This window comes from Polypterus senegalus, chromosome 17, assembly GCF_016835505.1.
Source record: "Polypterus senegalus isolate Bchr_013 chromosome 17, ASM1683550v1, whole genome shotgun sequence".
Taxonomy (NCBI): Eukaryota; Metazoa; Chordata; class Cladistia; order Polypteriformes; family Polypteridae; genus Polypterus; species Polypterus senegalus.
Window position 1 is genome coordinate 35,131,131 of NC_053170.1, and position 16,172 is coordinate 35,147,302.

At 39.3% G+C, this 16,172-nt stretch overlaps 1 protein-coding gene across 1 annotated transcript in view; it reads right to left on the reverse strand.

Moving 5' to 3' along the window:
• Positions 1–15,369, reverse strand: part of slc9a1a (solute carrier family 9 member A1a) — an 88,374-nt gene extending 73,005 nt beyond the window's left edge. Inside the window, exon 1 of the mRNA XM_039739352.1 lies at positions 14,272–15,369. Within this exon, the coding sequence (XP_039595286.1) occupies positions 14,272–14,566 (295 nt within the window). The 5' untranslated portion in view covers positions 14,567–15,369. The remainder of the gene's footprint in view (positions 1–14,271) is intronic.
• Between the last annotated feature and the right edge of the window lie 803 nt (positions 15,370–16,172).

The window sequence follows — 16,172 nt, forward strand, 5'->3', positions numbered from 1 at the left end:
TTACTGTTCATTTAATCATGGCTAGTGGCAGAAAAATTAGAAAATGGAAGGAGGATTACACTGAGTATGGCTTTACCAAAACAATTATTGATGGCGAATCGATTATTCATAAAGCTTGAATTGGTGATCTGTTTTTCTGTGTTAACCTCATATTTTTTCATACTTCTTCTCAAACCAAGGTGGTGCGAGGGTAAAATGAATCGGGATGCACTGATCAATGTAATCGGTGTACCAGGAAATCATGCATTGGCAGAAGTTCCCCTTTGCTTGTAATGCAAAGTGTGATTAAATGCATTATTTTTAACGCGTTATGGAGCACATGCATCGAAGCTTCTCAGATTTTAAAAATAACGTAACACGATTGTCAATGTAACCTTTTGTAAGTAGTGCCCGGAGGATTCAGTGTGGAGAAACTCTAGAGACATTGTGTGTATTAACTTGTGGATTTTTCTGGGAGTATTTGGTGGCAGTGTGACCAAGTTGCTTCGAAAGACGGCGTTAGCCACGGAGCTCAGCTCAGACCGAAATTAGGTAAATGGGAGGGGAGATGATTACGTGACTCCCCACCCGCCTTAAGTGTCAATCCCCCACAAACACAGTCTCTCGGAATTTGCATAAGCACACCCCTTCACCTGCAATTTTAACTTAGCTACAAAGTGATCAAAACTCTCGTTTATATCCTGCGTCCTCTCATTAAACTTGTATCCTGCATTACCCGTGGGCATGAGAAACACCAGCAGCAGCCTGTCTATGAACTTAATTTAAAGTTTAGGTTTACACCTTGCTTTCTTTCCGAAGTATCAGCACTCATGAATATGGTAGTATATGTCAGTCGCTCGCTTCTTATTGTTTCGCTGCCTTCTCAATTATATAATGCATGTTTTCTTCAGCGCTTTTTGAAGGTCTTCCTGGTTTTCTACGCACTGCGTTGACAGTCAGTTCACGTGATTACGTGGGAGGCGTGATGTCACACGAAACTCCGCCCCCCACGGCTTTCGAGCTCAACTCCATTACAGTAAATGGAGAAAAATACCTTCCAGTTATGACCATTACGCGTAGAATTTCGAAATGAAAGCTGCCCAACTTTTGTAAGTAAGCTGTAAGGAATGAGCCTGCCAAATTTCAGCCTTCCACCTACACGGGAAGTTGGAGAATTAGTGATGATTCAGTGAGGGCTTAGCCTTTTATTAGTATGTATATATATATATATATATATATATATATATATATATATATATATATATATACACACACACACACACACACACACAGTAATCACTCCTCGATCGCGGGGGTTCCAGAACCCCCCGCGATAGATGAAAATCCGCGAAGTAGAAACCATATGTTTGTATGGTTATTTCTATATATTTTAAGCCCTTATAAACTCTCCCACACTGTTAACATTATTAGAGCCCTCTAGACATGACATAACACCCTTTAGTCAAGTTTAAACTGTGCTCCATGACAAGACAGAGATGACAGTTCTTTCTCACAATTAAAAGAATGCAAATATATCTTTTATTCAAAGGAGTGTCTGCATCAGGAGAAGAAAATTTAAGAGAGAGCACGAGCCTCGCAAAGAAAAGCAAACAATCAAAAAATCAATACGTGTCCTTTTAAGTTTGCCGAAGCACCGCAATAAAGCGGCATTTTTTAGAGGAGCGTCAGTATCTTTTAAGCAAACAGCCTCTGTGCAAACAGCACCACTGCTCACACCCCCTCCGTCAGGCACAGAGAATGTCAGAGAGGGTGAGAGAGATGCAGAGACAAGCAAATAATCAAGCATATCTTATAGAATTGAGGAGTTTTAGTTAATATGTAATACATGCTCTGATTGGGTAGCTTCTAAGCCATCTGCCAATAGCGTCCCTTGCATGAAATCAACTGGGCAAACAAACTGAGGAAGCATGTACCATAAATTAAAAGACACAGTGTCCGCAGAAATCCGCGAACCAACGAAAAATCCGTGATATATATTAAGATATGCTTACATTTAAAATCCGTGATAGAGTGAAGCCGCGAAAGTCGAAGCGCGATATAGCGAGGGATTACTATATATATCTCCATTAATCCATCCTCTTCCGCTTAACCGAGGTCGGGTCGCGGGGGCAGCAGCTTAAGCAGAGAGTCCCAGACTTCCCTCTCCCCGGCCACTTCTTCCAGCTCTTCCGGGAGAATCCCAAGGCATTCCCAGGCCAGCCAGGAGACATAGTGTGTCCTGGGTGTTCCCTGGGGCCTCCTCCTGGTTGGACGTGCCCGGAACACCTCACCAGGGAGGCGTCCAGAAGGCATCCTGATCAGATGCCCGAGCCACCTCATCTGACTCCTCTTGATGCGGAGGAGCAGCGGCTCTACTCTGAGCCCATCCCAGATGACTGAGCTTCTCACCCTATCTTTAAGGGAAAGCCCAGACACCCTGCGGAGGAAACTCATTTCAGCCACTTGTATTCGCGATCTCGTTCTTTCGGTCACTACCCATAGCTCATGACCATAGGTGAGGGTAGGAACGTAGATCGACTGGTAAATTGAGAGCTTTGCCTTACGGCTCAGCTCCTTTTTCACCATGACAGACCGATGCAGAGCCAGCACGCCACACTGATCCGCCCGTCGATCTCACGCTCCATTCTTCCCTCACTCATGAACAAGACCCCGAGATACTTGAACTCCTCCACTTGGGGCAGGATCTCGCTCCCAACCCTTAGAGGGCACTACACCTGCGAACTGATCCAGAGAGAGCTGGAGATATATATATATATATATATATATATATATATATAGAGATAGAGATAGAGATAGAGATATAGATAGAGATAGATAGAGATAGATAGAGATAGAGATAGAGATAGAGATAGAGATAGAGATAGAGATAGAGATAGAGATAGAGATAGAGATAGAGATAGAGATAGAGATAGAGATAGATATATATAATTAGACAAGGATCAAGAGTTCAAACATATGTAAGGGTACGTAAGTGTAATGGTATCTACAGTACTGTTTTTGTTGTGTACTGAAAATGCATTGTCTTTAGCAAGTGGGTATGCATTTACACTACCACAAAAAAAAAAAATTTAGACCGCTATGGAAGTAAACTATTCAAAAATTAAATCAACAGTCTACCACTTTTAGGAGAAGACATGAACCAGAAAAAAAAAACAGAAAAAGAATATGGGTCCTGCATATTATGTGCGACTATTTAATTACAAAAACTAGCATATACTTGCATTAATGCTAGAAGTAGCAAAAATAAAACAAAAATTGGAGATGCATCTACCTACACATAAATACAACACTATAGCAGTAATAGAAACTTAGTGGAGTCTTAGATATCTATAAATATTTTTTAAATAAGTTCAAAAATGTATACATGGCGTAACATACTGGTGCATTTGGGGACTTAGTTAACTGATTTGAAAGTTGGAGCATTTTAATTTTTTTTGTTACTTCATTAGTTATCACATTTTTCTTTGTTAAAATATTGTTGTAACGAGTCATATTAAAAAAAGAATGCAATTACATTTGTTAGTGGACTACATTAGATACATGCTTTTTAACTGAACTTTACAATAACATGTAGTTACAAATGTAGCTCAGATTGGCTTGTGATATCACAATAACATTCAAAGACAGCAGACTGAAATTTAAATAATGTAAAAATTGAAATCGACTTAGGTCCTAATGTTAGACTGGGCTTATGCTTCACGCAACGTGACAAAAGTGATATTAACTATAAATCTAAGGTTTCTAAATTTGCAGAGAGCTGGAATATCATAAATTTAATGTGCTCTGTATGGCAATTGTTGCCCCAGAAACATGTAGCGATTAACAATTGGGTCGGTTTTAAGAGGATATTTATGACAGTCTACTTTAATGACAAAATAAACTATGAGATTCAAGTGGAAATTTCGAGATTAAAGTCAAATTTCCACTTTAATCATAAAATAGACCTCTTCATTGTGTCCTAAATACACTTCTGTACATGCTGTTGTGAAGGTGTGGGGGAAAAAAAAAAAAAGACGGTACAGAAGATGGTATGCGAGACCTTTAAAACATGTTGCATTATTACAATGGGGAATATGTGACGCTTGAAAAGAAAAGCACAATGAATACATTTTTATGTCAGCATTTTGCTTCACTACATTGAACCATTGATAAACCAAGTTTATCAATTTTCCAATAGTTTTCAATATGAGATTTGGAATTTTTTCTGTTCTTCTAATGAACAAAATTAAAATTTCCTGACAAAGTTTCTTGAAGAAAATGTGGGCCAAATTTCAACAAATTTAGTCCACTAATAACTGAATAGTTTCAAGTGAACAGAGAGTCAGAGAGGGCAATTACCGATAAGTGCTTTTCACATTAAATGCAAAACACACCCCTAAAAAGGGAGGCAAAACAAAAAAGTACATTTAAACACATCCCTGCATCAAATACAAGACAAACCAGGATATCTGAGTTTTTACAGAAAGCTGCAAGAATTGACGTATCATACATGGAATGTGTTACAAACCCCACAATGTCAATACCGAAATTCATAACATCACAAAAGCAAATTTAGATGGGGATGTTAATCTAAGCGGGGTCTTAATTATCAAAATATCAACTTGAATAAATTTACAAATAGTTGTGAATGGGAACATGAGCTTTTGAATATAATTAATATCTACAATGTCAAAACACCACTGAGAGGAAATGCCTTGCTATCTACACTGTGTGCACAATTATTAGGCAAGTTGAATTTTTGAGGATTAATTTTAATATGGAACAAACATAGTGCTATCAGTCAATCCAAAATGTTAATAAACCTGAAACCTGAATGTTTCACAACGGAAATGTGAGTGTGAACATCATCAGGGGAATACATATGTGCGCACAATTATTAGGCAACTATTAGTGTGCAGATTTATTATGCAACTAAAGGAAAAATGAAAATTTTTCCCATCTCACTTGTTTATTTTCATCTGTTATAGTGAGAATAATAAACAAACACCTCAAAATTTACAAATAAACATCTCTGACATTTCAAAAAAAATAAATCAATCAATCAATGACCAATATAGCCACCCTTCTTTCCAATAACAGTCATAAGCCTTTCCATTCATGGAGTCTGTCAGTTTCTTGATCTGTTGACGATCAGCTTTTTGTGGAGCAGTGACTACAGCCTCCCAGACACTCTTCAGAGAGGTGTATTGTTTTTCTCCCCCGTAAATCTAGCGTTTAAGAAGTGCCCACAAGTTCTCGATAGGGTTTAGGTCAGATGAGAAAGGGGGGCCATGTCATTATTCCTTCAACTTTAAGGCCTTCACTGGCTGGCCACGCAGTGGAGAACTTCGATGCAAGTGATGGAGCATTGGCCTGCATAAAAATCATGGTCTTTTTCCTGTATCACTGTTTGAAGAAAGTGTCTTCGAAAAACTGGCAGTAGGTTTGGGAGTTGATTTTGAGTTCATCTTCAATGCAAAAAGGTCCAACTAGCTCATCTTTAAAAATACCAGCTCATACCAGTACCCCACCTCCACGTTGGAGTGGAGCTCTGTGCCCATTACTGATCCACTGGTCCATCCATCTGGTCCATCAAGAGTCACTCTCATCTCATCGGTCCATAAAACCTTTGAAAAAAATCTGTCTTCAGATATTTCTTGGCCCAGTTTTGACGTTTCAACTTATGTTTCTTGTTCAGTGGTGGTTGGGTTTCAGCCCTCCTTACCTTGGCCATGTCTTTGAGCACTGAACACCTTGTACTTCTGGGCACTCCAGGTAGGTTGCAGCTCTGGAATATGAAAGTACTGGAGGATAATGGGTTCCTGGTAGCTTCACGTTTGATTCTTCTCAAATCTTTGGCAGCTAATTTGCGTCTTTTGTTCTCAACACGTTTCTTACGACCCTGTTGACTATTTGCAACAAAATGTTTGATGGTTCTGTGATCACACACCAATATCTTAGCAATTCCAAAAGTGCTGCATCCCTCTGAAAGACTTTTTACAATTTTTGACCTTTCAGAGTCAGTTAAATCTCTTTTTTGGCCCATTTTGCCTGAGGAAAACTAGCTGCCTAATAATTCTGCACACCTTGATATAGGGTGTCGGATGCAACGACAGAAAAAATGGCGTCATTTATATTCGTCTCCCGTAGAGGCCACATGCAGTGCAGGTCAGGTTAATGTCATGTGCATTGACTGTTCATAGGGGCATGTTTCTCGCGGAGGTGAATCGCCATATGCAGTGTGAAACGGTTTGCGAGGGGTATCCCATGGGATCCTTAAAACAATCCTTTACAACTGAGGTTGAAGCACAATGAAGTAAGCAGTCTTTAAAAACCAACTTTTCGTTTATGATGCATGACCGCGTGCACCATGGCAAACTGTTTTACACGCTACATACAGCTATTCTCTTCCGCGACAAACATGCGTCTTCTTAGATGCTCCTGCAGGAACACGTTTTCCTGCCCACCAACGCTCCTTTTTCACTGGCCGGCGTCTACCCTCACTCTCTAGGCATTCACACTGCCTGCCCATTTGCCCGGACACAAAAACTCACTGACCACCCAGTTAGTCCCTTTCATCTGCGGTAAGAGTCCACATGCACGTCTGAGCCACGCAGCGTTTGTTATGCCACAGGTTCACTATTGTGTTGTATTTTGCTCTCTCCAGAGTTCCATCTTTTCATTCACTTACTGTTGTATTCTCACACCAACCCGTTTTAGACATCCGTGTCTTTCCAGAAGTGTTTAGCATTCAATAAATAATTATGCATGACATTGACCGTGTGTCTACCCAGCAGAACAGGCATGGGTAAGCCGTTGAACCCCATTCGGGCTGCAAGCCGTGGAATTCCCACTAAATGTGACTCATACGCTCCCACTCATTACGTCCCTACCCTTTGTGCACACCCCCCTCCTACCGTGGTCGGGTATCTTGGTGGATTATATATAGAAAAGCAGCCAAAACCGAGGGGTATCCTATGGGGTCCTTAAAACATTCCTTTACAACTGAGGTTAAAACACAATGAAGTAGGCAGTCTTTAAAAAAAAGAGGATTCGGTTACGACGCACGCCTGCATGCACCATAGCAAACTGTTTTACACGCTACATGCAGCAATTCGCTTCAGCGACAAACATGCGTCTTCTTAGATGCTCCTGCACTTTGTTCAAACCCCCCTCCCACCTCGCTACTACCGTGATCTGGTGTCTTGGTGGATTATATATAGAAAGGCAGCCAAAATCGCACAGAGCAATGAAAAGTTCCATCTTTACATTCTCATTCTGTTGTATCCTCAAACCCTCCCTTTTTAGACAACTGTATCTTTCCAGAAGTGTTCAACCATCATTAGTTATGCAGCGTTTTTTATGCCGCGGGTTCACTATTGTGTTGTATTTTGCTCTCTCCAGAGTTCCATCTTTTCATTCACTTACTGTTGTATTCTCACACCAACCCGTTTTAGACAACCGTGTCTTTCCAGAAGTGTTTAGCATTCAATAAATAGTTATGCATGACATTGAGCGTGTCGACCGGCGTGGGTAAGCCGTTGAACCCCATTCGGGCTGCAAACTAAGTCCCACTAAGTGCGACTCCTACGCTCCTACTGGTTGCGTCCCAACCCTTTGTACACACCCCCCTCCCACCTTGCTAATACCGTGGTCGGGTGTCTTGGTGGATTATATATAGAAAAGCAGCCAGATCCGCACAGAGCAATGAAAAGTCTACGTCACTCACAGGTACATCTGGACTATGTAAAGACGGCGACTTGACGAGTTGGAGGTGGGCACATGAGCGGGCAGTGCATACTGAACGAGAAATCAGCAGACTAGCATGACGGACAGAGCTGAATGGACGTCATTCTCCTTTCCTCCCGTTCCACACTCCGAGCCGTGCACCCCTATCCCTCCGTCTGGCAGGAGAAGGCGCAAGGACGGTGCGCCAGTTTTCAGTCACTTCAGACGATTGTGTGTTGGTTCGTTCCGTGCATTGTTACAATGTTGCTTTTCTTGCCGATTTATTACATTACCAATTTTTCAAATGTTAATTTTCTCCCTGTGCTTAAAAATCATTAAAAAACCGGCCTGATTATGCGGTGTATGGTACGCCGCGGGTTGGCTAGTATTTAATATTCTGCAATAAGGAGCACAGAATTCACTTGGAAAATAAACAATCATGTTTCATCTGTTTATAAATAATATTCAAAAAGAATCCAAAAAAATGCATTAGTACAGTGTACATGACATTCACAAACCCACTTAATTCACAATCAGGGGCACAGGTACCAGAGTCCATTACAACAGAATAAGGTATAAGACAGAAACAAGCTTTAGAGCGCTTTTACAGGGACCATTCAACACATGAACACACACACACATACACACACACACACATAATCACACTGGGGTCCATTTAGAATCACCAAATAATGAAATGTATGTCTTTGCAGATGTGGAAAAAACTTGAGTACCAGGAAGAAAACACAGACTAGGGAGAATGTGCTGACTCCACTAGGTCAACTCTGCATACTGTACATAGCATGGAATAGAGATGCAAGAGAACATACAAAGATGCTGTGGCCTGTAGAATATGTAGCAAAGCCCCAAACCACAGACCGACACAATTACACATAATCCCAGGTTCAAATCAATGCTTTATTTTAAGGAAATACCTACAAGCAGCCTCCTTCTTCCAGAATTTACAAAAAAAAAATACAATTCTTTACCTTTCTCATTTTTTTCCCTACTCCACTCCTCCCAAATGAATTCTTCTCATCTTTCACATCCAACTCCAACTCTCTTTGGTGAGGTTGAGCAGTATACATTATACCAGACACAAGAAAACTTCCTGTGCCACCACAGTACACCCACAAAAAAATTCTGGGCCAGGCAGAAACCCCCTAAACAAATGAATGCTCCTTTCTGCAGCTCTCAAGAAACCCAGCAGGTCCACCAATTGGAACCCATGCAGCCCTGCGGGTGTGCATATGGGAGATACACCTGAGGGATGCTGCTATCTATCTCACTGAAAGAGCACATGGCTTTGGGTGGACAAGTAACTATCCATCCCATCTAGGATGCCAGCCAAACTACATCCTCTGTGACAATGCTAATATATAAAACATATTACACATACAAGAAAAAATATGAACTATCATTGATAAGGAACAAAAATGTAATTTTTTAATGTACCAGAAAGGAGCTAGCCCTTACAATTGAAACGTTGACACAGCATATCAACAACCAATATTTATTTTATCATCTTTCATAATACATATTATTATATGACATTCCATAAAGCATATAAAGCATCAACTTTGTAGAACAGCAATAAATCTACAGCACAGTAAAATATAAAGTAACAAATGTGGAAATAAATTAGTTGTCACCAGCATCATAGCAGAATCTCCATTTCAGAGTGCAATAGAGAAGAGCTGACTTTTATAAACTGAAAATGAAAATTAGGACTAAAGGTGCTTTAAAGACAAGCAAACAGTTCCGAACTTGAGTAAGACAGTGCTGAATAAGCCCTGGGAAAGATTAATGAAACAAGACTTTACAACACAAAATGGGCATTACACATCTCGAAATATAATCAAGGCGGCTCAGAAACACCTGTACTTAATTGGACATCTGTAGAGAGCCTAAATTATTCTCCCCTTTGTTCACCAGCTTTTAAACCCAAACAGTGAAGTCTATCCTCGCTTCCTGCATAGTATACTGGTTCAATAACTTCTCACCTCAGGATCACAAAGCACCACATATGGTTGTGAAATTGACATAGAATATTATTGCTCCCATCATTTTCTGAACATACATAACACATGCTCTCTTAGAAAGGGTTACATATATTACTGAAGAAGTCAGCCATCCAACATAGTCACTTTTCTTCCTCCATCTATTCTGGCAAATGTTTCAGGACCAATAGTGCTCACATTATTAAAGGGCAGTTTTTAGCAAAAGCTTGTAAGACTGCACAGTCGCTACTCATAACGACAACTGCATTAGCACTTCATGCATACACTGCCTGTTGTTTGTACTGTAATACTGTAATTCTTACACAGAAGACAAACAAGCAAGAAATTAATTGTACTATTTACAAATTTATTGTCATAAAAAAGTGTACAGTCTGCATGTATTTTGCACATTCCTCTCATTTGTGAGGATTTTTTCCTACATCATAACAAGATTATAATAGGTTGACAGACCCCTGTAAAATGTCCTTAAATAAGAAAGTGTCGGTTTGTGTCCTGCAATGGACTAGCACAGTTTTGAGGGATTACTCATATCCTAAACTCAAAACTATTAGGATAGAGTTCATCCATCTTTATCAAATTAAATGGGCTGCTTCCTCAGATGCTCAAATGCTTCCGCATTTCTCCTTCTGTTCTCAGTATTGTCTACAGGTAAACTGTTGAGTCCATCCTCTCTGGCTCAAGATCATAATGCACTGCAGAGGATACTGGCACAAAGCTGCCTTGTGTTCAGGACAGATGCAGCACACTCTGAATTACAAAGACAAACAGTATTATTAAAGATCCTAGCCATCATCCTGCACAGCCACTTTTCTTAGTCTTCCCTATAGTAAACAGTTCAGGATGATTGGTACTCACAGCAGCAGATTCGGGAATAGTTTCTAAACAGTATTTATGCATATACATTTTATCACGTATGCGTGTCTGAGGGACACCTTCAAGGCTCATCCAAGGTATGCAGTATCCTGCGGAAGCAAGATGCAGTGCTCCCACTAACAGTGTCATTTTTTTCTCTTCCACAGCAGCAACATGACCACCCTTGAGAGCAACTAACCCCTCCCTTTCCGGCCTCAGAGGTATAAAAATCAAATGCCCTGGAAAGTCTGTGTCTCATATGGACAAGAACAACCTTGAGGACAGAGCTCCAAGATTTCTACCTGCTCATAAGACTTGCTTTTGATAATGCCAGAAAAGGCTATTTATGCTCCATTTAACAGCCTCGAGTGCCTATTTTGTTCTTTATTTTCCACTGAAATGAAAGGAGGTGACCAGAATGACCACACAACTCTTCATACGGGCATCCTACGTTCATTCCACTCATACTGTGTATATATAAATACACTGTATATAAATATCTCTTTTTCCATGCTATGTATATTTATCAAATTACTATTTAACTTTTTTTAAATGATTGTATTCTTGTGAACTGCTCTGAGGAGATTTACAAGTAAGAATTTCATTGTACTATGGACACATGATAATAACCATAACATGACTTGAATGTGTATTCATTACATTATTTTAAAATTCTACAGTCCCTAGTTAGACTTGCTACAATGTTTCATTTATAAGCAAGTAAAACAATGCACTGGTCACAAGAAAAAATCATCATTTAAGTACTGTAAATATTAGATGAAAAAAAAAATAGTAAAAATACAAAGCAACTCAAACTGCTAACAGCTACAAAACTGCAGAAATGTTACCTAATACAATGCAAAGCATGAGAGATTTTATGCTAAGTTAAAGATCATGCACAAATAACTAATAATGTGTACTTTTCATAGGTTAGTTCTAATCAAATGTATTACTTAACTGCACTGGAAAATGATAGCTCCCTCAAGAGTGTCTTTGATGAGCACTTAATCCTGGCTCTTTCCAGTAGACAAAACTAATCACTGTATGTTGTGAGGTACAAAATATGAGCCATGGGAATTATATGGGTAACATAATTAACAATAATAATAACAACAACATAGAAAATTATGATTTTCCTAATATTAGCAAGTGTTGGTTTGGTTAGGACATTTACAGCCTTTCCCTTAATATTACATTTGCAAAACATCATCTTTAGAAAAAAATATTACTTGAAAGAACTAAACATTGAATTAGAATTATAATGACTGCAGTACAAACTGTAATTAGAAAATGAAAATGAAAATTCTACCAAGAATCTGTACAACCAGCATCTGCCTGAAGGTATCCAGCAGAAGATGGAGTCTCCCTAATAAATCTTTTATAGACGGTGTCAAATATGGCCTAAGAAGTATCTGCAATTTATATACCAATGCAAACAATTAAAAACAGATACCGTGGATTATGTAACATTCACCTATTAAATCCAGTTAAATGTTTCAGAAAACATATTTCTAAAACATTATGTAAAATTTCTATTAATATTAAAATTCTGGAAAAGCCTTTGAATTTTTATGTCCAAACATCTTGAACAGCAGCTGAACCCAACATATATGGCAAAATAAGAACCCATTAAATGTCCTGTATCTGTTGTGTTAGCAATCTACAAATTGAACAAGTTAGCATTGAATTTGTGGATTTTTAATTTATGATGGGCATTGTGCCACTGTAAAATTAGGCTTACAAATACTACTGTCCAACAACAATCTAGGTATATCTTTAGAAAAAAATACTTGTAGACTATTTAAAGGTCATAATATGCAGTATGGGCTTTGCTTGCTCCTTGAAAAAATAAACTCTCTCATTGTGGGATAAATTACACAAATTATATCTAGTCCGAGCAACAAGAATCATGCTCTTACAATGCAGGGGTGAGTTTCTGTTCTCTTAATTGTGGCTGTACAACCAAAAGTATCTTTCAGTAACCAGTTTTACAAGCTCCACAACTACCATACAAGAACATGTTGAGCCATATTTGTGTAAATTCACAGCCTGAAAGAGAACCATTGAACCATTCACAATTTTATGAGACATTTAACAGCATTGCAGGAGACCTTTAACAGTAATACAAGACATAACATATGGATTGGAAAAATCAAAAAACACAGACTATTTAATTAACAGTATAAATGTCACAGGACAAAGCAAAAAGGCACAGGGCTACTTTAATTTGAACACCAATGCCTTGATCATATTTGTGAAGTACACAACAATTGTGCTAACTAAGGTACGTAATCCAACCTCTTGGTACTTATATTACTTGTGGATTTTTAAAAGAACATTTGTAAAATGTTATACTTTCAAAAAAAACTCTATATGTACTGCCTTTTGAATGCTTCTTTTTTACAATGCACAATTTATGTTTTAAGAATTATCAAATTTCACTTACAGATGGAAAACAAAAATAAAAACATGACTACACAGTGGGTGATTTAAACTCAGAAAAGCTACACTACATTACATCCATCCATGTTCTAGGCCCATTTACTCAAAGGACGGTCGCTTACAGTATATACAAATGAAGAATGTTTTACAGTTATAGTGCACACTGTACAGACGTCATTGAAACAGCTCAGAGGTTAATGTTTTATATAGCTTATTTAGCTTGTGTGGATTAAAAGCCATCAAATTTCAGATAAATAACACATTTGCATCTCACTTATGTAAATATTGTAAGAGGTCTTGTACATAATAGCCTAGGAGTGTACTAAATCTTGGCATTGTTCAAGAGAGATGAGTAAAATTTCTGAACTAACCAGAGATGTGAGAAGTATTTAAAATAGGGACATTAATAGATATAGTGGATCTAAACCAGTTCCTTAAAATGAGTTCAGTAACAAGGCCACATTAGCAACAAAGTACATTTGTAACTAATTTTTAAAAATATTTCTTCTCATGGGGATCTGAAGTTGCATGAAACACCATATCAAGCAGTAATGAAATGCACTCCTTAAAACATTTAAATCTCAACTTAGCTTTATCCTGGACTGATTATGTGATAAGAAATTAACAAGTTATGTTCAGCTGTATGGATCATTCTTACTTAAACTTATTACACTGTTTTTCCCTTTTTCCTGAAATGTTTAATTTTCTCCAATTTCAGTTACATGACAATGCCACTGCAACTACTTATTTTCATTCTGTATAATAGCAAACTGCCAGGTTCCAGTACAAACATGTACAAAGACAAACTGCTGCCTGGGCTGAAGATGCAGACACAGACAATATGGATTCAATGTCTGTTCAGTAACATATAAAGTACATGTTCAAGATAACAGCCCCATTTATTCGTTTTTGAACTTGTACAAGAAAAACCTGATAAAAAAAAAAAAAATAGGCAGGAGTCAATGCCAATTAAATGCAATTCCCCAACCTCGCTATTTAAGGAATTACGCCAGTTTAATGTTAATTGATTCTCAAAATGGAAAAGAGTAAGGCTTGATTTCAGAATAAATAACTGTACATTCACAATTAATTTGCAAGAACGTAAAAGACTGAAAAACTGCAAAAATCAAGGGAGTAACATGTTCAAACCAGTGCAGCAAAAACACTGACAACAATCTGGAAAACTTTCAATTCGTAAATTTATTAAAACTCTGGTCACAAAACAAAACACTAAATGACGTCGCCTTACCTAGCTTCATGAGTGATGCCAGCAGGATCCATAGAGCGATCTCGAAGGGCAGCCTGACACTTTCATATTCAAAGTTGAGCACAGGGAAGGCTTTCTTGACTTTTGTGTGAGACTCATTGCCGTGATGCCCGTGTCCGTTGGAAGCTTCGTGCTTTGTATCGTGAGGCGCATCCGTTCCATGACTGTCTGGGGAGCTGGCAACGCCAAGGGGTAAAACCGTACCCAACAGGAATACCAGCAGGAAAAGGTAGGTGCCCCTTCGTGAGGAGGGACGGGGGAGATTACCAAGCCACATGTTTTTAAAAGATGAAGTGAATGACAGACAGAAAATGTCAGGATGAAATGTCTCACTCGTGTGTGTGTAATCGGAAAAAATAAAAAAACAAAAAACAAGAAAAATGAACCGTGGTCTGAAGATGTACGATTGCGGCAGCCCGTCTCTACCGGTAAAGCGAAAAAACGAAGGCGACCTGCAGTACGAAGCAGAAGACGCCCTTCGGCTTCCTCATCGTCAACCGCAAAAGGGTCTAAAACATCAGCGACAGGGGGTGAGCTTAAACTGAGCTATCGGGAGGAGTTAAAGCAGCAGTGAAACGAACTGGAAAAAAATTAAAAGCGACTGATAAAAAGTTTGTGGACTCTGCGAACACTGTGCAGCTGCAGACTATACCCAAAAAAGCCTATGCTAAACCCGCGCTCTGACCTTACACAGTGCAAATGATTAAAATTGGCTTTTATTCCATTGCTTCGGCTCACAGCGAACTATCCCCCCTCCTTTTTCTTGGGCAGGACGGAGAAGTGGGCAGCTCCTCTTCCCTTTCTCTGCCACCTTTCTAGGTAGCCTCTCACTCGCTGTCTCACCGGAAAATCAGTCTCTGCATTATTAAACGCAACCTTCAAACACACCCTTCGAGGCAGGATACGTACAGGAGGGGGAGCCTTCTTGCCGTTTCTGTCATTTTTTTACTCAGGGGGAGTGACATCTGCTGGTAGGGAGGATATATTGGAGATGATTTCAAAAGGCGAAGCTTCAAGCGGCTTAACGTCGGGTTACTGCCTCCTAGTTCTTCGCGGCTCTCCTCTCTGCGCGCGCATTAAATTCACATCTTCGAGCGCCTTCCGTCTTCTGCCAGGCAGCGCCGCCTGCCTGCATTGCGGGTCACCAGAAGAGGCATGCGGACCATTCGCTGTGCGTCTGTGTGGCTGCGTGCTGTGCTATGCTGTAGAGCGTGCAGTAAGTACGGAAGAAAGCGGGTTTTAACATGTTCTGTTCTTCATATCAGTCACATTTTGCTGTGTATTATTAAGGCACGGCATACGTATTTATTAAACCTGTTCCATCAAAGAAAGTGCGCAGACATGGTAATTTATCAGTACCACCAAATGAACGGTATGGAATACCAAGGAATGACGGAGCAGGTCAAGCGTAAATCAATACAGAGATCGAAAAAAACGAGGTACATTCAGTTCAATGCAATAACTAGACAACTGTGACATTTTAAAACAAATTTACACTCGTTGCAAGTAAATATACGTGAACCGGTGAGCACCATCCTTACCATGTGAATTCTATGATTGATATTTTGGAATATTTTAACGAGTCAAATGTCGCAGCTCGACATTTATTTTTATATGTTTCATGGAGGAGGAGGTGGTTGGGAGCAGGCGTTGATGTAGTGCGTTGATGCACCCTCCACATGACGAACCACCCGAATTGGGACCCGAGTGCAGCCACGCAATGGGTGACACCTTTATTAGCGCCACACTTTTTTTACAGTGGCTGGAGTACTAATCCTGCCACCAGGTTTTCCCTGCAGGTTGGAGGGCCATGGATGGATGAATATTATATTTATATTTATATTTATATATATATATATATATATATATATATATATATATAT